A 27,918-nucleotide genomic window follows, 5' to 3' on the forward strand; every position below is an offset into this window, starting at 1 on the left:
ACCAGGACACGTTGCTCAAAGGGACCTCAGACACCTAACCAAGCCGGAACCAGCATCAGCCCTATTTTACAGAGGAGTAAACACTTGCTCACGGTCCCAGTGCTAGTCAGTGGCTAAGCCAGGAGTCCTGGCTCCTAAATCCCTGTGAGAGGGGCAACTGACTCCACAGGAAAATGCAGGGCTGGCCTGGAGCAACCTTCTCCAGGTCAAGCCCGTTAGCTCCCAAAGCAGAGTGCAAACCCAGCAGCAGGTTTAAAGGCTAAGTGCTTTCAAAGGAGCCCGCCCTGGCCGTTTTACCACGATTCCCCTACCCTGGTGATGTTGTGGCCCGAGGCCCTTACCGCTTGCTGTGTGGAAGTCACCTGCCTGTTCCGTCCCCTGCCCCATATGTCACCGATGCATCAAAGGCAGGCTTTTTCCCCCTGGTCAGCTGAGAGGAAATGATGAATTTCCCCTTTAAGAAAGGGAATTATGGGCAAGTTACCAGGCTTATAAAAAAGGCAGCTCATGTATCTCTGTAACAGAGCTTGCTGGGTTTCTTGTGGCCAGGGCTGGCCTTTCAGGAGAGGCGAATTAAGTTTCTGTTTAATAAATGACAGCCCCTGGGTTTTTCTAGGATAACCTGTCTCTGTAAAGCATCAGGTGCCCTTGTGGACCTGGGAAACAACAACTTCTGGGCTCTCATTCTCCCGCTCCCATGAGCTTTGGAGAATCACTTCACCCCGAGTCTATACCATGGAGATCACCCTTATTCAGCTATCGCACAGGAGCGGGGGTGGCGAGGCCTAGAGGCCAGCGTTCAGTATCGTTACCTGAAATCCTGAAACCCTTTCTCTGCATGTGTGACTTTTTTTTTTTTTTGATGGCTTATTTTTGGCCTATTCCCATCCCAGTGGGAACAGACAACCCCCTTGGGGCAGTTCGATTGATGCCCCTTCTCTACTGGTAGGAGACCCAGCATTTCTCCTGCAATGCTTGAGCAGCGTTTTCTCCCCCAGGCTCTGGTCAGCTATCGGGGATTGATCAAACGCAGCATGACAGGTTTCGTCATGGCAAGGCTCCCTGCGTTAGCTGGCTGGAAAGCCTGGTTCGTCTGTGGGCCATCATGCTGGCTATTCTCCGGGAGGTGAAACATTGTTCTGAAAACCCAACCCAACGTAACACTCTGCCAGCAACTCTGGCCACTTGCTGGTTGGTCCTTGTTGTAGAGACGCCCTGTTGCCCTCATGGGATCAATACGAATGCCTCCCAAGTGTTGAGAAATAACTCCCTCTTGAGTCTATGGGAGAATTGACTTGACGGGTCGATAGGTGCTGTGGGACGTCACGGGGGCAGAAGGAACGGTGTTCTTTCATGGAGCCAGGGCTTTGCCAATGGAGGGCTCGCATCCAGAGCTAGAGACCTTGAGCTGGCCTGTGTATTCGTTGGGGAGCCAGGGCCGAGAACGGTGCACTGGCACAATGCATTCCCAGCCAAATGGAGCTGGGTCTGTTCTGAGACTGCAGGGAGCAAGTCCTGCCTGGGTCTGTCCTGCCCCAGCAGGGCTGATGGCAGAACCAGGTGGAATTGACAAATGTCTGAATGAAGCACTTGTGGGGGGCATGTCACGGAGTCCCCGGGCGCTGCTCTGGAACTGCTCCCTACGCAGCCAGGCAGGACTCTGGGGAAGTCTCCTCTCTGGGAGCAGCCTGTCTGCAGGACACACAGCTCACAACTTCCCCCTTCCTGGGTCTGACCTCGGAGCATTCAGCATCCTCTGCCCCTCCGTGCGCTTCCCTCAGCGAGTCCACCCAGGTGGGGTCCTGGGGAAGCCAGAGGGTCCTGCCCCCCAAATTTGCAGTCAGACGTGACTCTCAGCCAGTAAAACAGAGGTTTATTAAACAACAGGAACAGGGTCTAAAACAGAGCTTGTAGGTGCAGAGAACAGGACCCCTCAGCCGGGTCCATTTTGGGGGGCAGTGAGCCAGACAACCATGTTTGCACTTCACGTCCCTACCCAGCCCCAACTGACTCATCCTCCACCCCCTCCTCCTCTGGGCTTTGTTCCCGGGCCAGGTTACCGGATTCCACCCCTTCAGCTCTCACCTTGCAGGGGGAAGGGCCCAGGCCATCCATTACCAGAAGACAGAGTGTCGGACATTTATGTACCCTGGCCCTTTGCTCTGCAACAATTACATCCCCTTATCCCACCACCTAGAGACTTAAGAAATGCATAGGGGAAACTGAGGCACCCCAACAGTATTCAGAGGAAACATTCAGAACAGTCCCACTTCATCACAGGGGCCACAGGCTCACTTGCAAGAGGCCTAAGGTGCTTCTCCTCCCCCTGAGGATGCTATTTTCAGTGCTCACTGGTGGCTGGTAAAACAGCGGAGACAAAAGGGGTCAGGCAGCTCCCTACACGGCCACATGGTCCCCTGCTCTCAATGAGAAGTGGGGCTAAACAGACCAGCCGAGGGGGAGGAGGTTTCTACTGTCTTTTGCTGGGAGCGGATTTGAAAGCTGGAAGTAGAGACAAGCCCTCCCCCCAAGACAGTCCACACTCTTATTCTTGCAGGATTTTATTAGTGCAGCAAAACAGACTACAAAAGAACAGCCCTGTCGAAACCCGCTTCTCACCCTGTCCCTTTGTACCAGCCAGCATGACTCAGGCAGCTGTGACCCCCGCCCCCCGCACTCTCCCTTTAGCTCCAGGGACTGCTTTCTGTCTGAGCTCCATAGACCAAACTACAGGGCAAACTAATCTCCAGTGAACAATCAGAGCCACAGGGACTGATGTTTTGAATGGAAACAGGAGGCACAGGGGCCGTGGAAGGAGAGAAGCAGACATCCAATAGAATGGCAGTTCCATAGAGCGGCTCACTTTAAAATGGCACGATTGCTGCCCTGGCAGAGGTAATAGCAAGCCCACGCCTGGGTACAGCCTTCCATGGCATGCGTCCGAGGGGAGAAGTTTGAAAACACATAAAATAGCAACACTGGGCTCTGTGCACCACTGGGAGTAGAAACGAGACTAAAACTTTAAGTGCTGTCATCTGCAGAAAGCTTAACACAATGTGTCTCAAAGGAGCCCGCAGTGAGAATCTTATTACGACTGAGAATAAATCCCCCCTTACAAATCTTGAAGGCACCAGGACAGAGTATTATTTCAAAAGGAGCATTTTAAATGCTGCAGCTATGGTATGCTACCTGGTAGAATCAGGCAAAACAAGATGCATCTGGACTGGATCCATTGTTTAAGAGATGCCCGAGCAACTGGTGGTGGGTAAACAATCAGCAAGAGGTGAAACAGGACAAGGTGTCCTGAAAAGCACAGCTGTAGAGAGATGGGCTATCCGTCCCACTGTCCCGCCTACAAAAAGCCAGCAGCTGGGGATTTTCATGTCTACTCTTCCATGCCAATCCAGCCACCCTGTGTAGGGGCACTCTGCCTGGTCAGATCAACAGCAGCTATTTTTTATTCTCCCTCTCCCCCAGCCCCCGAGCGCTTTGAGGAATTCCAGGCGTGTCTCTCCCAGAGCGTGGGATGATGGAAAGTGATTCCAGAAGGAAGAGCAAGATTTTCTAAGACCCCTCACCCTAGACTTTGCTGTTCTGAAGCTAACTGAAGGTTAAGAGGCTGAAGATCTCTGCAGTTAGCAAAGAAAATCCAGCATCTATCTGCCTTGACTCCTGAATTCCAGGTCTTTGGGTCACTGCACACTGTGCAAAAGAGACTGGCTAACAAAGTCCTTTCCTGCAATTTGACTGAGGCTCAAATTCAGGCTGACCAGGGAATACCAGTTTTTGCCAAAGTTGAAGTCTGTGGGCTCCAGGAGGAAGAGGAGGGGAAAAGGCTGGAGCTGTTCCTGAGCAGAACCGAGTTTGGATACAGCACTAACCAGAGGAAATAATCCATTCCCTTAGCTGCTGTGGAATCTGAGGGTGCATTCCCAGGTGACCAAGATCAACATGGGCCTAAAGCTAGGGTGGCAGCAGTGTCATTCCCATCCCCAGGTCCCCTAACAGCCTTCTCCACCCATCCCGCTGGCCTGCTCTCAGACAAAGCCACGGGCTAATGCTGGAAGGCAGCTCCAGGCTGCGTTGCCCCCAGCGACGGAGCAGGAACTCAGCTGCTGCTCCTCCAGCCCACCTGCCCTGGCTGCGAGGAGAGGAGGCTCTTCCCTAATCCCACACCACATTTGATCTTTCCACCTCTGACGTCCTGCAGGGTCACCAGACAGTCGGAGTCAAGGCAGTTAAGGCCTCGGAAGCCCCTCCTTCCCCTCATTTAAGGGACAGCTGATTGACATGTATGATGGTGGCACAGGCACCTGTAAGAGCCTGACGAGGTGGCAGGAACCTAGACCCATCCCAGACATTGTTATAATTCACCAATCTATGGTACAGAGCCCGTGCTTTTATAGGTAAACACCTCAGGCTGAAGTCATCCCTGCTGTGACTGCAATGAATACTGTGGGGTTATGGCAGGGCTGCCCTCCACTCCTCTAGAGGAGCAGATTGCAAAGCCAGCCCTTTGTTGGGACAGTTCCTGTGCGGTTGATGGGGAAGGGGAAGGAGGCAGGCTGGCCCCCTCTCTGGGGGTGAAAGGGCAGAGGAGGAGATGCCAAGCTAGACAATCGCCACCCCAGCTATTCTTAAACAAACCAAACCAGAGAGATTGAAAGAAAGAGACCCAATAATTTATTGGCAGAGCTGAAAGGGGGCATTTTCAAACCAATGGGTCATCTCTCCTGGCCGCAGAGATTCATTAATACTGGTACCCCCCAGCACGAGCGCATGGGATCACAATATCCTCTGCACAGGGTATGGAAAGAGGAGAGAAAGTGCTGAAGGAAGCACTGGGAGGGCACCCTGCTAACTGAAAAGTCAGCCTCCCGCCCTGCCATTGCAAAGAGTTTCATGTGACTAGGTCAGCCTCTTATTAGTCACCGATGCAGATGGGCTTTGAATGAAATCCTTCCTCTGGGGTTGAGTGCAAAAGGGTGGCGCAGTCAATCCAGCCTGCGCGGCCCTCCAGAAATGGCAGGGCACGGTTGGAGACCTCTCAGCGGGTTTACACCAAGAGAGGAATTTACCACCAGCCTTGTTCTCACAATGTGATTTTGGTGTTTCGAAAGCTCGAATTATCCCTGGAAGAGAGGGGGAGAGAATGAGAGGTTTAATACGTAGGTAAGTACATAGCCCCAGCTACAGACTCAGAGCCTGACTGGTCCCACCACACTGAGGGCAATAAGCAACAACCCACCTGATTCACGTTCACCTCCCAAATCACCCCTAGTTAACTGCTAAACATCCACACTACACCCAAACAGCATCTCTGTTTATTCCAAGCTGCTACCGATCGCTAGTGTACTTAGATGGAAAATGAGAAGATCCTGGTTTCATCCTTATCCATTCGGAAACAGACAGGATATTATTGCTAGTAACGGGTGTGTTAGACCTGCACAACCAGCTTGGTAGATTTCAGGACTGGACTAAGTCAGCTCATTGCAGGGTCTCTTTCCAATACATCTATTCTGCTCTCAAACGAGTGAGAAGTCATTTTGTTTAGCATCTGTGCTCTTAGCTCTCCTGCCTTTAGCCCCGAACCCAGGGGTCTCTTTGTAAAAGGACTGGCAAGAAGGTTAGGCATGTGCCCTACCTTAAAAATCCCGTACTCTGGAAGGGAAGTTCTCAGCGTTCAAACACAGAGGGGCCAATCCTGCAGCCCTTACTTGTGTGACTAGTACCACTGCCGCTGCAGGATCAGCCCCTTGTCTGTCTTTGCTCGGGGCACATGACCGGGTCATGGATAACCTGACCCGACTGTTAGCCTCTGTGCTGGTGCTTTCTAACAGCCCTCCAGAAGCACAGGCGACTACTAGAGCAGGGCTGACAGCCATGGGCATGTCATAACGTCAGGTTTCCAGAGCGACCTTTCAGGCAGGAGGGAAGTTGGATGGGAGGGAGGGACACCTGTTGAGAAGGCAGGTTCTGTAACTCACGGCAATGGGCAGAGTTCCCACAACAGTGGCAGGGCACAGGGGCATTCAGAACAGACCTTTGGGGCACCTGAAACAAGCGACACCCAAGCATGCATCACAGCAGGCCAGCAGAGCTCTCCTTGCTGGGGAATGCAGGCAGCCCAAAGGTGTGGCAGCATACGGTAGGACTGTGAAATGTTTCTTCAAACTCTGAGCTGCTAAGGAGCCATGTGGTGGCTGTGACATCACAGCATGGTGCATGCTGGGATATCCCAGTGGGGCAAGCTGGTGTGTCTATGGGCAACCTGAAAGTAGTGAATTTAAAGGTGATTGCATGCTGAATGCCTTTCTGCGATTTGGGGCAGTAAGTACTTTTCCTGCTATTACTTAGACACAGGCTTGGAGGTCACCGTCAGAAAAAGAGTGGTAACCATTCTACTCCTGAGCGCACTAATGGCAGAATTGGGCTGCATGGCCATTTGGGAACATGGGTCTAAACTCTTCTCAAATCCAGAGTTCAATTACTGCTGTGCCCTAGCCCATGCCAAACACACAGATGGCAAAACATCTACCTTGAAAGCAGGTTTCGGTGGGACTCTTATCGCTGGGTTAGTTCTTGCTCGATGTGGGTTTTGGTGGAGTACTGCCGTTCCACTTTCTTTCATCATCCCCCAGTATTATATGGTCCCTAATGTGTTTCTTTGTGGACTACGCTATATTTGTTCTTGCCTCTACTCTCCTCTGGCCAGGGTAGGCAACTCAATGCAATTAAGAAAGTTAAATCAACATTCCTCACATAGTCAAATGCACTTGGCACATTTACTGTCTTCTAAGGCCGGTATTTCACAACCTGTGCTGGCAGCTTTTTATTTTGGAAGGTCGTTTGAATGTCTTCTAATAATAAAACGTCACTAAGTGCTTATGTAGCACTTCACAAGCATCATCTCATTAAGCCTCCCCAACAGTCAATCCTGTGAGGTAGGTAAAAAAGAACGCTCTTCCGTTTTGCCCAAGGCCACAGGGTTTATCCAAACAATGTTTGTCCAAGGCCACAGAGCAAGATGGTGGCAGAATCGGGATTACCAATGAACTCCGGAAGCCGGTTTGAGTTGCAGCTGTCATATATGTGGCTTTGTGGGATTTAGAAGCTTGCAACACATCCCCTTTGGGACCGTTACTGTGTACCACATTGGGATACACTGCAAGAGGAGGGACTGCTCGACAGCGATCCAGCTTGTCTACAGCATCTTGACAATGGAAGACACCTCTAGTCACTAGGTAGCACTCTGCCCCCTTAACAGTAAGGCACCCGCAATCCCATAAGTGGACCAGGGTGTGAAAATGATCTTGGCCATAAGATGGACAACTGTACCTAGCTATTTTCTCTGCACAGGGTTGCCATTAACAGAGGGGCTGTGGGCACTCTCATCTTGTTAGCCACAGCGTGTACTATTTTTAAATATAGTACCTACTGCGCATCCTTCATGGACGAGCCTTTATTGACACAGTCTAGCTATTCCGCCTCAGCCCTCGGTCAAGAGCAAGACCTTGCCTGCCAAGCCGGAGACGCTGTTAATGTGTATTACAGGTATGCTCTTCGTTTCTGATTACAACTCCACTTCCGAGCAGCCAACTCTAGACAATACAAACAAGCTGAAGCCATACCTCTCAGCCGACTAGGCACCGGGACACAGCTGCCTTGCAAACAGGGGATGCATTGACTAACTTGCTGACAGCATCCCGGCTGCAAACGCCAAGTGAGCAGCTTTTCCCAGGGTGAGATTATTAGTGCCTTTTGATTCAAAGGTTAGTTTGGACTTTAGCAAATCAGCCAATAGTGATGGGACTGACGCCAGGCCAGAAGGTCTGCTGTGGAGCGCTGTCCCCACATGAAGGCGGGCAAGCTGAGAGGTATGCCATAAAGTCATGTAAGAAGAAAGATGAGGCCCTACCCTGGGTGTGACAGAGAGAGGGGGAGCGTTCGATCAGCGACCACTGCTGTTCACCAGGCCATGAAACTCCTCCCAGGCCCTGGTAAGCCAGAGGGGAAAAAAAAAAAAAAAAAAAAACAACAACAACAACAGCACTTCAGATCAAAGGGTTCTTAACTTTTAACGAGCGCAGAGACATTCAGTGGCGTTTGAAAGGCCATTCTGAGAGCAAGGCAATGTTCTCACCAGGGCCTAGTGGACAGAAGCATCCTTAAAACACAGCCAGACATCTGACAGCATGAGGCAGCTTTAAAGTTCTGCACAGATATGAAGCTTTCTGACTGGCTGCCGGTGACATCATAGTGGGTTAATACCCACCAGATACAAGGTGGGACTCTTGAGCTGTTTTTAAACTAGAATTGTCATTTCCTATTCCTAATAAAATAACCCAGGGTTGTGTATTTCTGGAGGATCATCATGTTCCTTGACTGGTTAAATTCACCCAGTCTGTGGCCTCATTCTCCAGCACATACCAGGGCTCGCTGTAATCCCCCAGAAATAAACTGTTTTTCATGCCGTATGGCTTAGTTATTAGACCATTCTTTGACCAGGCTGCAGATTCCAATTGTTATTAGAGAGGGAGCCTCATTTCCTATCACAAATCTGCTCAGTTAATGACACCTACGCTAAAAAATGACAGCTATTTGCAACGAAAATGTTTTCAAATAAGTTACAGGGATAGGCCTATTGTTCCATTCCCTGGCAGAGAATCTGTTATGGACAAAGTTAGCAGACTGAAAAATGACTGTCTGTTTTACAGAGACAGCATATTGAAGGGTCTCCCAGGCAAAAGATGCTGAGGTGAACATGAGCATAACTATTATCTGAGATCAGACACATCAAGGAGCTCTGTATCTCAGTGCCCCCGAATACTGACCTTATTGCTACAGTACATGCCATTTCACTCAATCCATGGGGGCATGGTCGATTAGAGGCAACCCATTTCAGTTGTAAAATCTACTTCCGTTCCATGATTCTGCCTCCAGTACTAATTTTCAGACCGAAAGCCAAACATTTACCAGCGACCTAAGAGTTCACTTATTCTGTAGTGAGTTTGTGACAGTTCAATGCCTCTTCCCCCACAAGAGTCCAGATAACACAGAACACTCCATGTTATTACTGGACCCTGGGAGTCTCCCAATGCATTTATATGATCTGTGCCTAAAAGCCAGGTTGTAAGCTCCTGAGGGCATTAACTGCACCCATCAGCTCTTCAGCAATAAAATCTTTAGGCTACATATTCAACTGCTCTTGCCTGGTAAAAGCACTGCCCAAAGCCCTGGCCAGGGCTTATCAGCAAGGGTTCATCCCAAATATTTTTCTGGTCGTGTTTGATGGCTGCGTACCCTGCCATAAGATTTTTTTCCCCCCTATTTCTAGTTAGTTTCTCTTGGGGAACTGGCCCAATACAAGCAGGGTTTTCCCAACACAACTTACCTCTTGGAGTTTGTGACATTGATCGCTCCTAAAAAAGCATTCCCCCTCTCTGAACATTACATGGATAGATCCCTCTGACAACAACCACAGCAGTGGTGAAAGGTGAACAGTCCTTGAGGCTAAGGTCCTGGCTTGGACCTCGTATGGCAGGAGTAGCAAGATCACCCCATCAATGAACCTCAGGCCTGACACGCAGGGACCACGCTTCTGGGGAAAAAAGGGAACTCTGCCTCCGTGGCCCATTCAGCCAGTGGCCTCTTTGGAAACTGCCGAGGGTGCCCTTTCGGGTATGTCTACACTGCGGTACCAAACCCTCAGCACCAGGTCTCAGAACCAGGTCAGCTAGTGCGTTTGGGCTCAGACTGGAGCCTGGGTACTGGGACCCTCCCCCTCAGGGGGTCTCAAAGCCCGGGCTCCAGCCCAAGCATCTACTCTGCAATTTTATAGTCCCTCAGTTCCTGCAAGCCTGGATCAGCTGACCTGGGCCAGCCACAGATCTTCCATTGCAGTATAGAAACGCCCTTAGTTCTAGTTGCGACAAGAGTTAATTAAGGAGGCTGTTGTCTAGAGCTGACTTGTTTTCTATCCGTTTTCTCCTCCCCTGCCTGGGAGCTCACAATCTCATCATTGTCTCCCAGAACTCCCTTTGTTAGGATGGGTGAGTGACTGACATGGTTCCCTGGGATGACAGCATTAGAGAGAAAGACACCACTGCCTGATGTTAAATGAGCACAACTGGAGTCCGACCTTTGATCCGAAGCCTCACAAACAAAGGAAATGCGAGGGTCAGCGCTGCTGAACGTATCACAGCAGCCAGCGCCATCCTGATGGGGCAGCACATTAACCGTTTCTGCGGACACCTGGCCGGGGTGTGTGTGTGGGTGTGCAGATGTTACTTGCAGTCCAAAACCAAACGCGAGTGATTGTGGAACAGGGCCTCCCTGTGGCCTCTCGTGGATGTTTACACAAAGACTCACAGTTTCATTTGGACAGGCATGGCAGCTCTGCTCAGGAGGCCCCTGTGCTAAGGGCTCATCACAGGGAAGGCAACAGCATGGAAAGAGATGTGTAAGTTACAACAGAGGAAAAAAGCCTACTCCCTCCCCTGAGGGGGCTGCATGCTGTGGATGGGCCTCATCCAAGAATCTCCTCGGTCCCCGAGATCTTCCCTCCTTACGTACACCCAGGGAGCACCTTCCTTCAGGACTATGCAACTTGGGGATTTTTCAGAGACAGGACTATTGAGAGCACTGCCTGGGCTGAGCGTGACACCAGGATCTGCAGAACCCACAAATGTTCATCTGAATTCAGAGTATAGTTATCAAAAAGGTGACAAAAATGGACCCTTCTTACACAGCATCCCAGCTTCATGGGCGCTCCCTGGCTGCCCCCGTCTGTTCCTCCATCTGGAAGCTGCCCACAACCCCCCGTCTGCCCGTCAGCCTTCCTTCGCACCTCCCAGCCCGGCTATTTCCACCCCACAAACCTCTCTCCCAACTGCCCCCTTCTCGTGCCACCACTCCAACATGCATGGAAACATGTTCCTTACCCCGACAAACCTAGCACCCGCCATACCCTTCAAATCAGCAAATTCTAAGACACCTTGACAACAGCATCCATGCTGTACTGCTACCTCCCGAGTCCTGCTCACAGCTTTAGAGTGAAACTCTTCAGGCCCAGGATTTGAAGTGATAAAACGCCACACCTATTATAGTGCTATTAGCATTAAAGAGATCTGTTGACTTTACTGATAAAACCACCTCTCTAGTTTTGTTCGCCCTGACACACCTCTGCAGCCGGGGCAGAGTGAGTGGCCATCTAGTTTGTGTCCTGCGTCGTCAAAGTTGCCCGTTGAATTCTGCCTGCAGAATCTTTACGGCAGGGCCAGAGGCAGACAGTGCCACAGTGTAAGGATATTTTTATTTATAGGCATTTTTATGCCCCTCACCATGGTATCCGAGCAGCACACAAACATTAAATGAATTTATCCTTAACAGTTGGGATTACCACCATTTTACAGGTGGCGAAATGGAAGAACTTGAAATTAAGTGACATGCTCAAGGTCACCCAGGAAATTTGTAGCAGAGCCGGGGACAGATTCCCACATCTTCTAAGAAGGATTCTTGCTCTTGTAAACTAGTTAGACTAGAATTTGATTTTTCAGATCTCAGGTGACATTTGCCACCCTGGCAACCAGGGACAAAGCAATTTTTTGAAATGAACGTGTTTGAGCTGGGCTCACTGAGAAGAAATGTGGAATAGCTCCATTTTAGTCACTTTTCTGATGACAAAGACAACCCACCAAAAGAAAGGAAGCTTTCAGAATTGCCTACACCCCTGACATGCGCTGTGATGCTACAGAACGGACCCTAGCGGCAGAACCACCATTTCAAAACCCAGCGTAAAGAAAGGGATCTTTAAACTTGCAGAATCTACTGGCTGGAATTGGAGAATGGAGGGATAACTGAACTGAGCCATTGCTGCAGACACTCAAGAGAAAAGGAAGCAATCTTTAGCCCTGGACCGTCGCTGCTCTCCACGGTTCTATTTCTAGGCCCGATGGGAAGTAGTACAGAGCAATGCATACATCTGGACATATGACCAGACTAAGGCATGTGTCAGTCCAGTGCGGATTTCTACAGGTTCCCTTCCACAGACCTTCTACAAAAGCAGCTGCATAATGATAAGAACAGGGCTAGAAATTAGAGGCCCTGGGGGCAGGTCCCATTCAGCACAGTGCGAAGAGACAATCGTAGGAGTGGCTGCAGCATTCAGCTATTTCATTTCCCAGCGTGTTCTCGAGAAATTGTGAGCAGATGGAAACGGGCCTCCCAGTGGGTCAAATGAGCTGTAGAATTAGCTATGCTCTGATGTGGCAGCAAAGGAGATGCCCCCCACAAACACGAAGCCCACTGACTTGCCGTTGCACTTTCCCTTAGAATCAGTTACTGCTAGGATTTCCTGGCCAAACAGCACTAAACTCTGTGGGGATTTCACTTTCCAGCAGTCTCCAGTGGATCCAAGATCTAGTTCCCTGTGCGTGTCCTGTGGAGCTCTACGTAACCGTGTAATTCATTTCCCTACACCGCAGAACCCTCCCTCTGTTCCCTTCTGTATCTGCTCATCGTCTGGCTAACCTCAGACCTTTTATTTTCTCCAAGTGTCTGCAGTGACACAGACCTGATGCCAGCACTAATAAGATCAGCCATTCTTCCAGTTGACTCGAGTAGTTCCAGTTTCTCAGTGAGGACTTCGAAGGGAAGGCAGAGTTTTATACCCTGCTCAGCTCCCACTGAAGCAGCAGCCACCTACAAACAACAGGGGCTTTGTTTTCAGAAAAGCTGCCCTGCTCAAAGCTCTGACAGGATACTCCAGAGTCACTTAAAACTATTTCTAGCCCCGCTGGCTCTGCAGAAGTCTGCTGTGCGGCCACTCAAGAAATATGTTCCCCTCTCTCGGGGGGCATCACTCCTACATTACCCTGGGTTGCTGACTGTGTGGTGCTGGTGGGAGCAGCCACCCAAACACACAGCATGAGTTGGAAAGAAGGACTGGGGGTAGACACGGGGAGAAAACACATGGGTCAGTGAAGGAACCCTGCTAAACCAACACACAAACGTCCCACAACTACAGCAGTCAGTTCTCCCCAAATGCACCACAAGCTCCAGGTTCACCCACTACCAGGGTCAATATTTGCAGTAGTTTACACCAGATGCTATTGTGCTGGTGGCCAATCCCTCCCTCCCTTGGAAAATGGCACAGTCTCCGTTGTAACAAGGTAATGGGAAGGGGGAAACGTTCAAAAGCAAGGAAGTGCCAAGTGAAAGGTGCAACTGTCAAGAATCCACTTTTAGTCCCAGGCTGTGCCAGGTGCAGGGTTAATTGGCTGGGGACCACGTCTCACTCGGCCGTTTAAAACACCTAGGGGTGACAGGAGCAGTTATGGCTGCAGAGGTACAACAGAATTTCCCTCAACTCTCCCAGCATTGGAAGTGGAGTTTTGAAGAACAATAGCTAAAAGGAAGAGCTCTTGGGGAACAGTAAGAGACGTTCTCCTCAACCATTAAAACAAGACCGCTACTGCAATGCCACATGCATTTCAAAAGACACCAGCACTGATGTCTATGATACTGCAGGTCTGTGGACTTACACAATGCTGCAAGGGACTGGTCTAGCTCTTCTAATGATATGGAAATGAATGGACCCTGCTACTTGCTGGGATTTAGGATGTTTGTCAAAATCATAAGCATGAGAATGAAGGGATACAGGAAAAAGACTCTGAAAGACCCACTTATCTAGCTAAAAACACAGCCAGAGCCCAGGAAGAATGGTGTGCAGAACAACCCCTCTGAAGGACAGGGGTACAACAGATACTTTTCTAACACAACGTGGCAGCATCAGCACCTTCAGCAGCAGAGGGGCTTGTCACCTCTGAGTGCCTGGAAGAATTGGGGTGTATAAAATAAGTTTAACATGTACATTTAATGTCACACAAGTAATATATAAATCCTGCACCACAGGGCCCAGAAACTGCAGTGAGGGACACGCTGGAGATTTCTAGAGATGTTCATTTGCAACATGTCAAAAGCTAATAAAGGGCAATGCCCTACACACACACGCAAATAAAATGAAAAAAAAAAAATCAAGACTTATTTATTTTAGTGAGAAATGCCCATCTTCTCCCTAAGCCAACTCCCTCCCCAAAGCGGAGATGCCAATCAAACTGTGCACATGAGCAGAGCTCCGGTGGAGAGATGCAGTCCATACAAACAAAACCACCAGAAAGCACTTGGAAAGGAGGCCCTGACACAATCTCCAGCAGGGCAGGTCCATTAGGGCCTTTCATAAAACTCAGCCACAGCATGTGAGAATAGAGTGCTGGCTAGAAAGCCGCCCTAGAGTCATAAATCAGATGGTACATGTGCAACATAAGTGGAGTGTAGTCTTGTATTTCAACAGGACATGACAGACAGGGAAGGTAATGAGGTTGAGATTTTCTGGAAGATAACAGCAGGTTTGCAAGAGATTCTTTATTAGCAAAAGAACTCTGCTAATGCAAACCAGCTCAGCCAGATACAGTCAGACTGCAGCCAGTGCTGTAATACACTAACAGAGTTGTTAATCTGTCAAAGACTGCGCCCAACACAGAGAGTTTACAACTGCAGCAATTAAACTGGTTGTTAGCAGCAACTACACACTCATGCAAACAGCAAGAAAGCAAGACAACAGGCCAGATTCTGAATTTACACGGTGGAAGTGAGATCAGAATCTGGTCAGTGAAAACAATACTATTAAAAGGGAGATCTGGGACCATGCTGGAAACACACAGCAGCCAACTTGAACAAGCTAACAGCAATCAGTTCTTGCTCTCCCTTGGATAAGTCAATGAATAGCCTAGCCCTGCTCCAAAGAAGCGGCAGGCACACTTCCTGCGTTCTTAACTGCACCAGAATGAGCAGGAGACAAGCCAATTTAGCCCCTTTTAAGAATCATTCCCAGCTGTAATGTGAGCTAGTCAACACCATGCCCCGTTTAAGTGAATCTGTTCCTCAAACACCTGTTATTCCCAGACACTGGCATCCTGGATTGTATGTCAGCAGAACAAATGCAAGGGACAATATCCAGAGAGAAGGGGCCATAAGCAAAGGGGCAGAGTCCAGCAGCCTAGGGGCAATGCAATGCATTCCCATTTCCTAAGGCAGCAAAGGCTAGGAATGCTGTGGAAGGAGCACATTCAGTCTCCGGGGAGAGGCTGGGATGGCTACACTGGAAACACCACTTGGTAAACCCTCTCTCCCTCACCAAGACAGCCAAGCTGCCTCCAGCCACGATAGCCGGAATGCTGGCTCAGAGCAGGGCCTTTCTGTACAGAGCCATGGAGGAAGGTAGGGAGAAGAGAAGGGAAAGTGACTGAGGAGTTTCTACAGCCCCCTCACCCACAGAAAGTCCCGCAACCTTAGCTTGAAGACTATGCTGTCTCTAAACAAAGGTCAGACAAAACAGCCAAATGCAGGTCTGCAGGAGCCCTCTGAGATCTCGGAATAAAAAAGGTATGACAGAAATGTTGCTCTCCACAAACATTTAACATAACCATGTGCAGGAGAAGGAATGCTTGCTACACAGCAAGATGGCTCACAGAGCCCAATGAGAGATTCACTCAATAAAACAAGTCAGATCTTTTAGAAACAGAATAGTCAGGAACAGATTTAGGTTGATAAGAAAAATCTTTCCCCCTCCATCCCCATACACCAGTAGTCATCCAAGGAGAGGTTCTCTAGCAAAGAAATGTTCTGATAAAGAAAGGTTCTTTGGCATTAATACAAAAAATATGTAATTTGACTAGCTGACCAACAATCTAAAAATGCTGCAACTGTGGCTTCCGTGATGTAGATCAGAGGGGGGTAAACTACAGCTCATGGGCCACATCTGGCCTGCAGGACCCTTCCCTCAGGCCCCCAAACTCCTGCCAGGCAGCAGGGTCAGGACAGGCTTGCAGAGGAGCCAGCCCAACTCCCCCGCAGTGTGGTGAGCGGGGCGGAGGCTAGTCCTTGGCCCCTCCCCTTCTGCTCCCCTGCCTCCCTGTCACAGTTCCCCCAGTGCCTGGGCAGCGTGGGGGCAGCTCCGGCTGGGCGGCCCGGCTATAGCACGGCCAGACCTGGGGCTCTAGGGTGGTGCGGCAAGGGGGAGTTCGGGGGGGGGGAGGCAAGGAGCAGGGAAGGTTGCGGCGGACAGTTAAAGGGCTGGGCCCTGCTGTCGGGGACAGGGGCAGAGCAAGCCAGGTCCCCCCTCCACCTCCATCCCCAGCAGCCAAGCCCAGACAGGGAGCGAGCCCTGCCCGACTGCCAGGGAGAGCAGCCAAACGAGCAGGGGAAACACACAGGGAAAGGACTGAGCCCTCTCTTCCCCCACCCCACAGGTAACGTGGGGCAGGGAGAGCAGGGAGGGCTGGTTACGGGGCCGGGGGGCCCCAGGGGGTGGGAAGCAGGGGAGATTGGATAGAGGCAGGGGTCCCGGGGGTGGTCAGGCGGTGGGGAGCAGGTGGGATTGGATAGGGGACAGGCATCCCAGGGGGACTGTCAGGGGCCAGAGAGCAGGGGTGTTTGGATAGGATGCAGGAGTCCCAGGGGGCAGTCAGGGGTGGGAGCGGGGGGGGGAGGGTTGGATGGGGGTGGGAGTTCCAGGGGGCTGGAATGGGGGCAGGGGCCAGGCCACACCTTGCTGTTTCGGGAGATATAGCCTCCCCCAGCTGACCCTCCATACAATTTCTGTACCTGATGTGACCCTAGGGTCAAAAAGTTTGCCCACCCCGATATAGATGCTTGTCCCACTAAGAACTAGGCTAACCTCACCAGTCATTGTGACCACTGCTCTGTGGTGTTTAAATTGGATGGATGGCTTGCCAAGATCTGGGAAGTTTTAGACATGGCAACAGGGTTAGCCTAAGGGGAAAAAACCAAGTACTTGTGCACTTGATTACAAGCTGGAGTAGAAAGCCCTCTACTCCACTGAATTTCTCTCTTTATTAATTTCTTTGTGCGTATGTAAACTTTGAAACGTTCTTAGTCTAACCCATGTGACCTAATTTATGTCTGGTTTATAATAAACCTCAGTGAAAATGGTTTAATGTTATTTACTTATGGCTAGTATCCATATATGCAGCAACTCTTTGACACTTTGAGAAATAAAAGTCCGCCGAATGGCCTAGCATGGCAAATTATAATGAGCTTTGTTAAAATACAACTGTCCTCTCTACGTACCATGATCCTCTAGTCTTGTTAAAAAGCCTCTGTTATCAAGGGTTGGGACAAATTACTATGAAGATTTATTATGATTAGAAATCAGTTGTACAGCACTGTAAATTTACACAGTGCTTTCCCAAGAACATTTATTAACTTAATGATTCTATAAATCCCAGTTAGCTTTGGTATTTTATTCTCCATAATTCCTACTCATTCAAAGGAACTGTTCCCCACTGCAATCTTGTTTTTTAATCGAAAAAGCCCCTTCCCATGATGGGTAGCTCATTCCCAGATGAAGACCAAGGCAGGTCACTAAGAAAGAGATTAGGAGTGCAGGCTACAGGTAAACCGAGGGATTTACTAGTAAATTCATATATCCCCAACAACAGTATGGCAGCGAGAGGCTTTTTGAGGCCATGCTGTTTACAGTATCGTTAGCGGATAACAGCCCCAAAGCATTCGTGTGTGTGTGACCACTTTTCTCTGCACCTGGATCCTACAGAAAACTGCTCCAACCAACACCCATGCAACTGGCAGCCCTCCCTCACCCTGCCCCCGCACGTACTTGATGCTGTCGGTGTGCGTTTTGTATTCCATGATGGTGTTCGGAGGTAGGTTAAGCACTCGGCGTAACGTGTCACGTATCCGAGCTGTAGTAGCCTGGTCGCTAGCGGTCTTGTTCCATATGGAGATAATATCCTCCTACAGAACAATGACGATGGGGGGTTAACCACTGGGCATTTGTGCGCTCCAGCCAGAACATACGCTTGATAGTCCGCAGGGCAGTTTACATCGAACTGGACAGAGATGACTGCCCCACAGATGCCACCCCCCAAGTCAGCACACGTGTCCAACGTAGTCCCAATGGCGGCTTACCTGGAATCGGACAGAGACAACTGCCCCACAGATTTCTTCCCCCACCATAAACTGTTCTCCCAACATCGCCAGAATGAGATTCTCCCAGCAGCGGGATGCTAAGCCCTTGCGCAGACGGATAATCCACTTGCCACCATTTTTGTTGGCATCGTCCTGAGAAGAGGGGTGAGAAAGTGATTCGTTTTCTCCCGCTATCTTGCTGCTAAAACAACAAGCTCACAAATGAGCAAATATCAATCACATGGGACCAAGAGGGACAGAATGAAGGAACGTTCAAGCTAAAGCATTGTCATGTTTAGTGATGAAGGAGGCATGACAAGGGTATTCTGAATGCCAGGCAACATTTGAGACAATGACTCTCCCCAGAGATTCCACAGATCTTCCCTCTATTCACTGTGTACTGACTCTAAACGAGGTTACATTGATACAACATATCACCATGATCTGGGGGTCTGCACATACAACTAGGGGATAGGAACTCCTGACTTCTACTCCCATCTCGAACACTGATTCCCCCACTAGATTTAGGAAAGTCACCTCACAATCTGTGATTCAGCTTTCCCAGCTGTAAAAGGAGGAGAATACCTAATTACATCACAGGGATGTTAAGGGAATGAATGTTTGTGAAGTGCTCCTTAAAGGCAGAGGAAGAACTGCAGAGAACAGGTTATTTCTGCAAGTTACCAGAGAGAACTGTTAAAAATACAGGCTCCCTCACTTAGACTATCCAGTACTGGAGCGAGTCACAGTAAGATTGGAGACGTTACAGTCCTAGTCCTGCTGAGTGTTGGTGCTATCACAGATGCAGGCTGAAGATTTCAGTGCAGAAGGTGGCAAAAACAGCTACGTGCAAGGAGGACAAACAAAATCAGCACAAACTCCAAGAATGTGGAAGATTATCGATGGGAGGCAAATTGCCTTTGGAGCAAATGTTCAGGATTGGGAGAACAGACCATTCCCCTTAAGAAATGAGCTATCCGGGAGTCAGTCCTTAGCAGGGAGTTTAGTTTAACCCCGTGAAGACCTTTCCACATGGACTAAGGTGGACAAGGAAGCAAAAAGGAGCCAATGTGATTGCTGAAAATAATCAGAAGAACTTAGGAGGTTTTCGGGGCCAGAACGAACAGTGGTTGGAGTGGAGGGATTGGGCCTTGTAGTTGTGGGTTAGAGTCAGTTTTCTTTCAGGTTGAGTGCACCTCAGTTCAGTAAGCTGCTTAATTTCCCTTTGTCAGATGAGCAGTAAGATCTCCCAACACAGTAAATAACCACAAACATTATGATTGAAGCTTCTGATATCCTGCTAGATGGTAGGGTAGGGTCAGGTAATGGATTAGCATCACATGGAGGTGGGGCGGGGAGTGGCATTTTATATATGACCATACAAGGACAGTGGACTAGGATGAATTTAGAAAGGAGAAAAAGCACAAGGAAACTAGTGGAGGAGTGAAGGGCAGTAGTGAGCTCCAAGTTACTCCCCTCTCAATACACGAACAAAGTGGGTACCCGAAATTAAAAGAACCATTTTAAGATGCTTTTAAAAAGTTTAAATACTAACAGGTGGAATCTTCTTCTGCAGCATCTTATCAAAGCATCTAGGTTACGGAGAGTCCAAAAAGAATAGACATTTATATAAGAATAGTATTTGTAGCAACACAGGCTATAAATCCCCATGCTTCAGGGCATATACTAATTGCCAACTGGGGTCAGAAATAATTTCTTCAAGGCAGAGTAGCACAGTTAGGTGCTTCATGGCAAGGCATAAAATTCTCAGACTGCAACTGGTATTGGTCATTGTTAAGGACAGGTGAGCAAGCTAGAGGGAAAATTGGTCGGGAGTGGCAACTTCCATGCAGACTACAAAGAAACAAGGTGAACTCCAAGAAAAAGAAGACGGGAAATCAGATCCAAGCCTCCCAACCCACCCCCAGATTCTTTATCATGATTCTGTTTATTCTCAGTGCCTGAGCTTTCACCCACTGGCTTCTTCCTTCCATACAAAGAGAGAAGTTGGTCTCCTACATTCAGGCTGCAGTTGACTGAATCAGCCAAAACAAGGTGGATGTGTCACAAAAACAGCACACGGTAACTTAGCCAAGTTCCCTTGGGCCACAGCTTTGGGAGTCTCTCTGGAATCTGCCATCTTAGATTGGAGACAGCTGATCACCAGAGGCAATTTTTCTTAGTCTCAGAGAGAGTGCCAGCTTGCATTGCTCCTGAACGCCCCTCCTCTGCATGCAGGGCAAGTGCCTCATTAGTTGTGTCAATAGCTGCTATGTGAGAGGAGACGGGGCTCTGCAGGAGGACAAATGTAACTGCAGCCAGAATGACAGCCTGGCTTGACAGTTAATGCTAGAAGACCACTGCTCTCCCACTAACAACGCAAGGCATACACCCGAGCGCCAACTCACCTCCCACATGGGTTTGATTCCCTCTTTGAAGAGATGGAAGTCGCTATGGCCTGTCAGGTCCCCGGGACGTACCATGTGACTGTAAAACCTCCAGAACTGCTCCACCTGTAACGCCACATGCACCAGGCAGTCAAAGACAAGTCATCCAATACGGCTTCCAACACTTTAGAAAGGGGGCTTCACAATGTCAGGACTCAGGCCTTCGGGAGCAGATGTACAACCTTCACGTCTGGCTTGAGTGTCTCTCCCTCCAGCGAGGCAGCTCTGTGCTGCTTCCCTGTCAGACTGCACATAAGGACAGTAGCCTTCAGGACATTCAGAAACATAGCAGTGGCATTGATAGGGCTTGTGCAGGTGTTTCTGGGAGTGGTTACAGCCCTGTGACCAGCACACAGCCCAATTATTAGCGTCTGGCCTGTTGCGAGCTCAATAGACACACCAAATAATTCAGGAAAGTCTATCTGTGTAAAGAAAACCAGAGGGGGATGAAGGCTGCTTTGGAGGACAGCGAGAAAAGATACACAAGTCCCACTCAAGCACCTCAATTTGCAGCCAGTGGTGAAAAGCATCTCAGCACAGTGGTAAGCTACTGATTGTGTAGCCTGGAGAGAATTGAGTCTCATTAGCACTTCATACCCTTCCTCTCTACAACAGTGGGAACTCCTGGAATTACTCCCCACAGGAGCCCTCAACCAGGGAACAGTTTGGGTTTTACCATAGGTGATTGAAGGACAATACACATATTCTGGTGCTAGTTTAGGATCTTAAACCACCTTTTAAAGTGCGTATTCATACGGCTGCCTAGTCACCGCTAAGATTAACCATCATTGTATATTTTAACCCCTTTGAGCACTGGTTTCTGCTGCAGCACTTTTTGAATTGACTTTCAGTGTCCCAGGCAGCAGTGAATTAGGGGATTTTTTGTGTGTTTTTTTTTTTTTAAATGCATAAAGTTTTTCTTGACACTTAAAACTTTCCTGAATGCCTTATTCTGGCTCTTTGAGCTGTTTTGGATGACACAAGGTTTTCTCCTTAAATAAAGCACTTAGGACCAGATCCTGCAAGCATTGAATTCAATAGTAAAGCTCCCCAACTTGGTTCAGTGGCACAGGATAAGGCCCAGCTAGAAAATAAGGATGGATTTGTTTTGATACAAAAAGCCATCATTTGCATTTTAAAGGATTCTGTCCAATAATGAGCTAATTAAAAGTTCTGGTAGGGCTGCCAAAAGAGTTGAACAAGAGCAATGCCACAAAGACTAAGAGAAAACCCAATAGTATGGCCACCAATTTAAGCCCAGGAATTATATTCAAACCTTCTGTACTTATCTTTCAGGGGGGAAAAATCCCTTTCAAGAGCTGAACTCATTATGGATCCAAGAAATGAGGGGGAAAAAATCTTGTTGAATATAGTCTGTCATTAAAATACAGTGTAGACATTAAATTCCCCAAACTGTCTGATATGCCCTCTAGTGGCTAACTTTGTATTTGCAAATGCCTAATGATTTTTAGCCAAAACTACACACAGTAGGCTTGCGCTCAAAATGATGCTTTTCCCTAAACCTAGTCTCCCTCCTCCTTGAAACCTAGCACCAGAAAACTGTTACCTGCCTGTCAACAAGTTTCTTTCTTAAGCTAATATCTCCTATCCCACATGAAAGTGCATCATTTCCAGTCTACAATGAAGAATCAATAAGTTTCTCCTTGCTCTTTATTGTAGCTAAAGCAAAAGATTCACAGGTTCTTAGTACCTTTAAAAAAAAAAAAAAAAGGTAGTGCGGGGGAGAGAAAGTGTTTTGTTTTTTTAAACTAAAGTGGTTTGACAGCTACTGCCAATCTCACCACATGCAAAACAGTCATGCTGGTTCCTCACTATTTAGACCTGTTTCCTTTCTCCACATCTGGGAGAGCAGATAAGCAAATTTTACTTGTTGAAGAAAGAGAAACTGATGAGTCTCAGGGGTCAACCCATGACCAGCCTTCTCCCCATTCCTGCCCCCATGTGTGGAATGATATGATCCAGATGTCTGGACAGGCCCATGTGACACCTCAGTGCACTAAACATGTATAGACTGATATTTCAACAGCCTGCCTCCAAAGCTGTGTGACTGGAATAGGATATTTTCACATTTCAAATGGTCCAGTAGAGAGTTCAGAAGTGGACAGGATTAACACACTGAAAGGGACCCTGGGAAAATTCATGGAGCAACTAGTTTACTTATCTTGTACCCTCTGCGGTCCTGATCATCCTGAAGAGTGTTTTTGAAACTATTCACAAGTGAAGACAGTGGCTAGGTCTGAATTTAGGGTTACTTGCCTGGATGGTGACGTATTTCTGTTTCTGCAAGATTTGGCAGTTATTTCTATATGTGTTTCCCATGTCTCCTGGCTTTATAACAGTATTTCAGAGAGCCAGTGCCACCCAGCTTTGCTTTTCAGTTCTCAACTCCATGGAGAGACGAGGAACCACGTCGTCAACAGATACAAGCCTATCAGCTATTTACATGTGTAAAACAGGCAAATGTCTGCTCCAAGTATATTATTCATGAAGGGGATGCATGTAGATGGGAATCTACAACATTATTGCCAGAAGCAGTGGAAAGAAAAGCTTTTGGTTTATGATTCACACATCAGTTACAGCCATTCGATATTTCTAAATATAGGAAAAATTACTTCCTCTCTTAGTCACCTGCCAAATCCTGAACCTCACTTGCTGTGTATCTACTGAGAGGCATAAAGGAGAACGGAAATGCTTCTTACTTGCCATTACTTACAAGCTCAGGGAGTACTGTTTCCACTGCTACTATTAGCAAAGACAAACCAATCTCTAGAACAGGAAAGGCAGTGCTGCTTCCTGTTTTCTTTTAGGGCTGTCCTCTGTTGCAGGTGAGTCAGAATGTGAGACTCAGATGAAGGCAGATGAACCGCTCTCCTTTACATCTGGTGGTAGGTATATAAACATGGTACACGCATGTAGACACATAGCCACAGAGAAAAGCTACACTGAGAAGCTGCATCGTGTTTAGTCAAAAAGGTAGAACAATCGGAATATACTCACTGAGGCGAAGGTGCCGATCTGTTTGATGTTCTGTTCATAGCTCTGAGAGCTGGTGGGTCTCCCGGGTGTTCGTCTGGAGTACCAGAAAGTATAATTATACTGCAGGGGGTGCTCAGCCGGCCCTGGGACAACAGCCTGGGGAACAGATAAGCTCATTTATTCTCCCATATTTCTCTCAAGAGGAGACTGAACAAGCTACATTCACAGCATCTGCCCACACGTTGCTGCCATCACAATCTAAGATGAACAGTTTAGACTCATTTTTGTAGAAAAATCTCATCTCACTTTAATAGCTTGACACAGACCATTAGTTTGGCAGCAATTGACTATAATTCAAATAGGAGATTAGAAATCCATAGCACATTTGCTCCCCAAGCTGGTAGGACTGGGTGTACTAAAGAGGCTGCAGCTCAGGAGGAACCCCTCCTACCAATTTAAGAGCAGCATTAATCTCTGCGTAAATTCCCTTTTGTCTCTGGCAGCAAAGAAATGCAGACTGTTTAAAAAGCACAAAGCTGATCTGGTAAAATGATGGGAAGCGCCCCCCACCCAAGGCTTTCTGAAAATCTGATTGGGGAAAGAGTCCACCTTTGCTTTCCGTCTCCATATGGAGCACAATTTGCTAGGCAAAGAGCTCTGGCTGCACTAGTAGAGAGGATATTGAAGCTTGGCTCATATACCCATAACCCAAAGTCTATTTACCCAACAGCTTATATGGTTCCCCATCACGGTGCTAACACAGCACTAAGCCAGGACAGCTTTCCTAGACATACTCCTTACACTGGGACAGATTGACCTCATGCAGATGCCAGTATTTCATACCCAGTATTATCCCTTGATGATGGCAGTGGGGCATCAAGAACTCACCTTCCTCTTGGTGCTACTCTGGGGTTTGTCACGATCATTTTTTTCCTTCTCACCATCTTTCTGTGTGCTGTTCTCTTCGTTCTGGTCATGGTCCCCACTGTCATCATCTTTCAAACTGGCAAGGGCAAAAGAATGAGCTTTACATGTTTCATGGCTGAGGTGCCATCCTACAAAAGCGAGACTTAAATTACTTGACCTCTCCCCGAGGCACAAACCGCTGACACAACGGAGCCTATGCTGCAAGTCTACTGACAACAGATTCTTACAGGGAGAACCACATGAGAAAGCGTATGTGCCCTACCCCCGTTACAGACCACTTGGCCAACAGGAACCCCAAGCTCAAGCACATCAACTCTTAAAAACCAGATTAACTTTTAGGACAACTACAGGTTTTCTTCCTAGACTGAGATCTGTTTGAAAGATCATTAAATAGGGAAGTACCATTTAAGATAATTATAGCACACCCATTACTTCAGGACCTATGCACCAACTAATACTGACAACCGTCAACTGGGGAATGGAAAAGAGGCCGAGTCTCTAAAGGTACATCTACACCACAAGTGATACAGGGCACAGCCGCAGCTGTGCTGCTGTAGCATAGATACTTACTTCAGCAAGGGAAGATGTTTTTCCAATTGCTGTAGTAAATCCACTCCTCAAGAGGCAACAGCAAGGTCAACAGAAGAATTCTTTTGTCAACCTAGCAGTGATCTACACTGGAGGTCAGGTTGGCTTAACTACCTCTCTCAAGGAGGTGAATTTTTCACTCTCTCAGCATCATAGCCAGGTTGTTCTACGCTTTAGATAAAAAGAAAAGGAGTACTTGTGGCACCTCAGATGCGTCCGATGAAGTGAGCTGTAGCTCACGAAAGCTTATGCTCAAATAAATTTGTGAGTCTCTAAGGTGCCACAAGTCCTCCTTTTCTTTTTGCGAATACAGACTAACACGGCTGCTACTCTGAAACCTACGCTTTAGATATAGATCAGGCCAGTTGAACCCCAGAGAGCATCTTGCACCAAACAGGTCTCCCAGTGCCACAGGAGCGGACTCCGCGGATGCTCCGGGGCTGGAGCACCCAGAGGGAAAAAATAGCGGGTGCTCAGCACTCCCCAGCGGCCCCATCGATCAGCTCCTCCCCCTCCCGCCCACTGTTCAGCGTCATGCAGGAGGCGCTGGGACGGAGGAGGCAGAGCGACGGTGGGGTGCGCTCAGACGGGCTGGGTGTGGGGCCTTGGCGGAAACGGGGGAGCGGGGACAGGGCCTGGGGCAGAGCGGGGGTCGAGCAGCCCACCGGGGAAATGGGAGTCGGCGCCTGAGCCCACTGCTCTCCGTTCCCCGAGACGGGCCAGAGGGAAGGCTGGGGAAACAGGAGCCAGCCTCCGACCGGGCCCCCGTCAGGAGCTGGCTGCTGGCCCTGGCCGAGAGGCGTCTGATCCCCGAGGCCCCCGCCCCCGCCGGCGGTTACACAAGCAGCCGTTGAAGGCTTGAGGCGGATGGAAAGAGGCTCACGTGGGCCGACTCCATGTGCGGGCCCGGGCCCGGCTGGGGGCTCGCCCCGCGGAGGGGGGGAGGGGCGGCGAGCTGGGGACGGGGCCGAGCGGCCAGACCCGAGCCTGCGCGGAGCGGGGGAGGGGGTGTCACTCAGGGCCGCCGGCCAGACGGGGCTGTCGGGGCCTAGGGGCGGCCGGGAAGCGAGTGGGGCGAAGGGGAGGGAGCCGGGCCGGGGGTGGGGGGCGCCTCAGACTCACGCGTCAAATTTGTTGTTCATCCTCGCTCGCCGCCTCCGCCCGACTCTCCGGTGACTTCCGCTCCGCTCCAGTCACCCTTCCGCCACTTCCGGGAGAGGCGGAACTCCACAGCACCGACGCAGGTTTCCGCACGGCGCAATGGACGCGCGCGCCGTCCTCGCGAGACCAGGGCTAGGGGGGCGGGGGTAGCCAGTCCACCATCTTGAGTGTGGCGGAAGGCAGGAGGCGCGGCCGGGCCCGTCCCCGGGTTCTGCGCCTCTTTTCCGGTTGAAGGGTTCCTGCCCCGCGGGGCTCCTCGGGCTCAGTTGCCTGCGCCCCCCGCCCCGCCCCCACCTTGGGCCTCTCATCCCCCGTGGCCAGCACCTGCCCCCTCCCGCCCCCACCTTGGGCCTCTCATCCCCCGTGGCCAGCACCTGCCCCCCCCCCCGCCCCCACCTTGGGCCTCTCATCCCCCGTGGCCAGCACCTGCCCCCCCCGCCCCCACCTTGGGCCTCTCATCCCCCGTGGCCAGCACCTGCCCCCCCCCGCCCCCACCTTGGGCCTCTCATCCCCCGTGGCCAGCACCTGCCCCCCCCGCCCCCACCTTGGGCCTCTCATCCCCCGTGGCCAGCACCTGCCCCCCCCGCCCCCACCTTGGGCCTCTCATCCCCCGTGGCCAGCACCTGCCCCCCCCCGCCCCACCTTGGGCCTCTCATCCCCCGTGGCCAGCACCTGCCCCCCCCGCCCCCACCTTGGGCCTCTCATCCCCCGTGGCCAGCACCTGCCCCCCCCGCCCCCACCTTGGGCCTCTCATCCCCCGTGGCCAGCACCTGCCCCCTCCCGCCCCCACCTTGGGCCTCTCATCCCCCGTGGCCAGCACCTGCCCCCCCCCCGCCCCCACCTTGGGCCTCTCATCCCCCGTGGCCAGCACCTGCCCCCTCCCGCCCCCACCTTGGGCCTCTCATCCCCCGTGGCCAGCACCTGCCCCCCCGCCCCCACCTTGGGCCTCTCATCCCCCGTGGCCAGCACCTGCCCCCCCCCGCCCCCACCTTGGGCCTCTCATCCCCCGTGGCCAGCACCTGCCCCCCCCCCGCCCCCACCTTGGGCCTCTCATCCCCCGTGGCCAGCACCTGCCCCCTGGGCCTTCCACACACACAGCTGTGGCCAGCACTGGAACCCCCCCCTTGCTCCATGGCAGGATCTGTCCCACTTTAGCCAGTGGAAATGCTGGAGCCTCCACCCACTTCCTCACCCCTGTGTCCGGCCCTGATACAAAGCGCCAGGACTTTTCCGCAATTGCAGAGGCTGAGGGGCCCTGGCGAGGCCGGTCCGTGTCACGGTAGCTCTGGGGGTGCTTGGGACATCATTTGGCGCCTGTTTCGTGGAGCCAGGAGCACAGGCGTGGTTCTCCATCGCCCCAACCCCTGCCCATTCTGCAGCGCCAGGGAGCCCCTGGTGCACATACGCATGGCGTGCGCCGAGTTGTAGCCCCTCTTTGGGCTCCTCCTGCTGAGGCTGTGGCTGCACTTTCCCCCCCGCATCTCTTCATCTACGCACACCCTGCAAAGCTGTGAGATCTCCTTGTCAGCCTCCTCTCGGGGCTGACTACGGTGGCTGTTTACCAATGCAGGAGCAGGAAGCGCGGTAGGGAGGCTCTTTGCTGCTGAGGAGCATGCTGCTGTTCCTTACTCATCTGCAGCAGTGGGTGCTGCCCGGGGTTCTGTGCCCAGGTTCCCCTTTGGCTTTCCTTATTCTGAACCTTTCATCCTCACTCCTGTCCCCTCCCCCCGGGAATCTGTTGCCTTCTGGGCCCTGTGGCCCATGAGCAGCGGGTATCCTAGGCCGGGGG

The 27,918-nt window shown here is 50.4% G+C and overlaps 1 protein-coding gene across 2 annotated transcripts; it reads right to left on the reverse strand.

Annotated features, from left to right (window-relative positions):
• Nucleotides 1-4,660: 4,660 nt before the first annotated feature.
• Nucleotides 4,661-26,428, reverse strand: EIF4E2 (eukaryotic translation initiation factor 4E family member 2). Of its 2 annotated transcripts, XM_038416401.2 has the most exons (8): nt 26,091-26,237; nt 24,342-24,456; nt 23,475-23,609; nt 20,418-20,522; nt 18,010-18,162; nt 17,699-17,835; nt 7,919-7,997; nt 4,661-5,132 (listed from the first exon to the last, which is right to left on the reverse strand). In XM_038416401.2, the coding sequence occupies exons 1-7, from the start codon at nt 26,108-26,110 to the stop codon at nt 7,952-7,954; spliced, it is 711 nt and encodes a 236-aa protein (XP_038272329.1). In that variant the 5' UTR covers nt 26,111-26,237; the 3' UTR covers nt 4,661-5,132; nt 7,919-7,951. The 2 variants fall into 2 exon arrangements, with proteins under 2 accessions (XP_038272329.1, XP_038272330.1); XM_038416402.2 differs by lacking the exon at nt 7,919-7,997 and having other exon boundaries at nt 26,091-26,428.
• Nucleotides 26,429-27,918: the final 1,490 nt, after the last annotated feature.

The sequence above is a fragment of the Dermochelys coriacea genome, chromosome 9 (assembly GCF_009764565.3).
Source record: "Dermochelys coriacea isolate rDerCor1 chromosome 9, rDerCor1.pri.v4, whole genome shotgun sequence".
NCBI classification, from domain to species: domain Eukaryota; kingdom Metazoa; phylum Chordata; order Testudines; family Dermochelyidae; genus Dermochelys; species Dermochelys coriacea.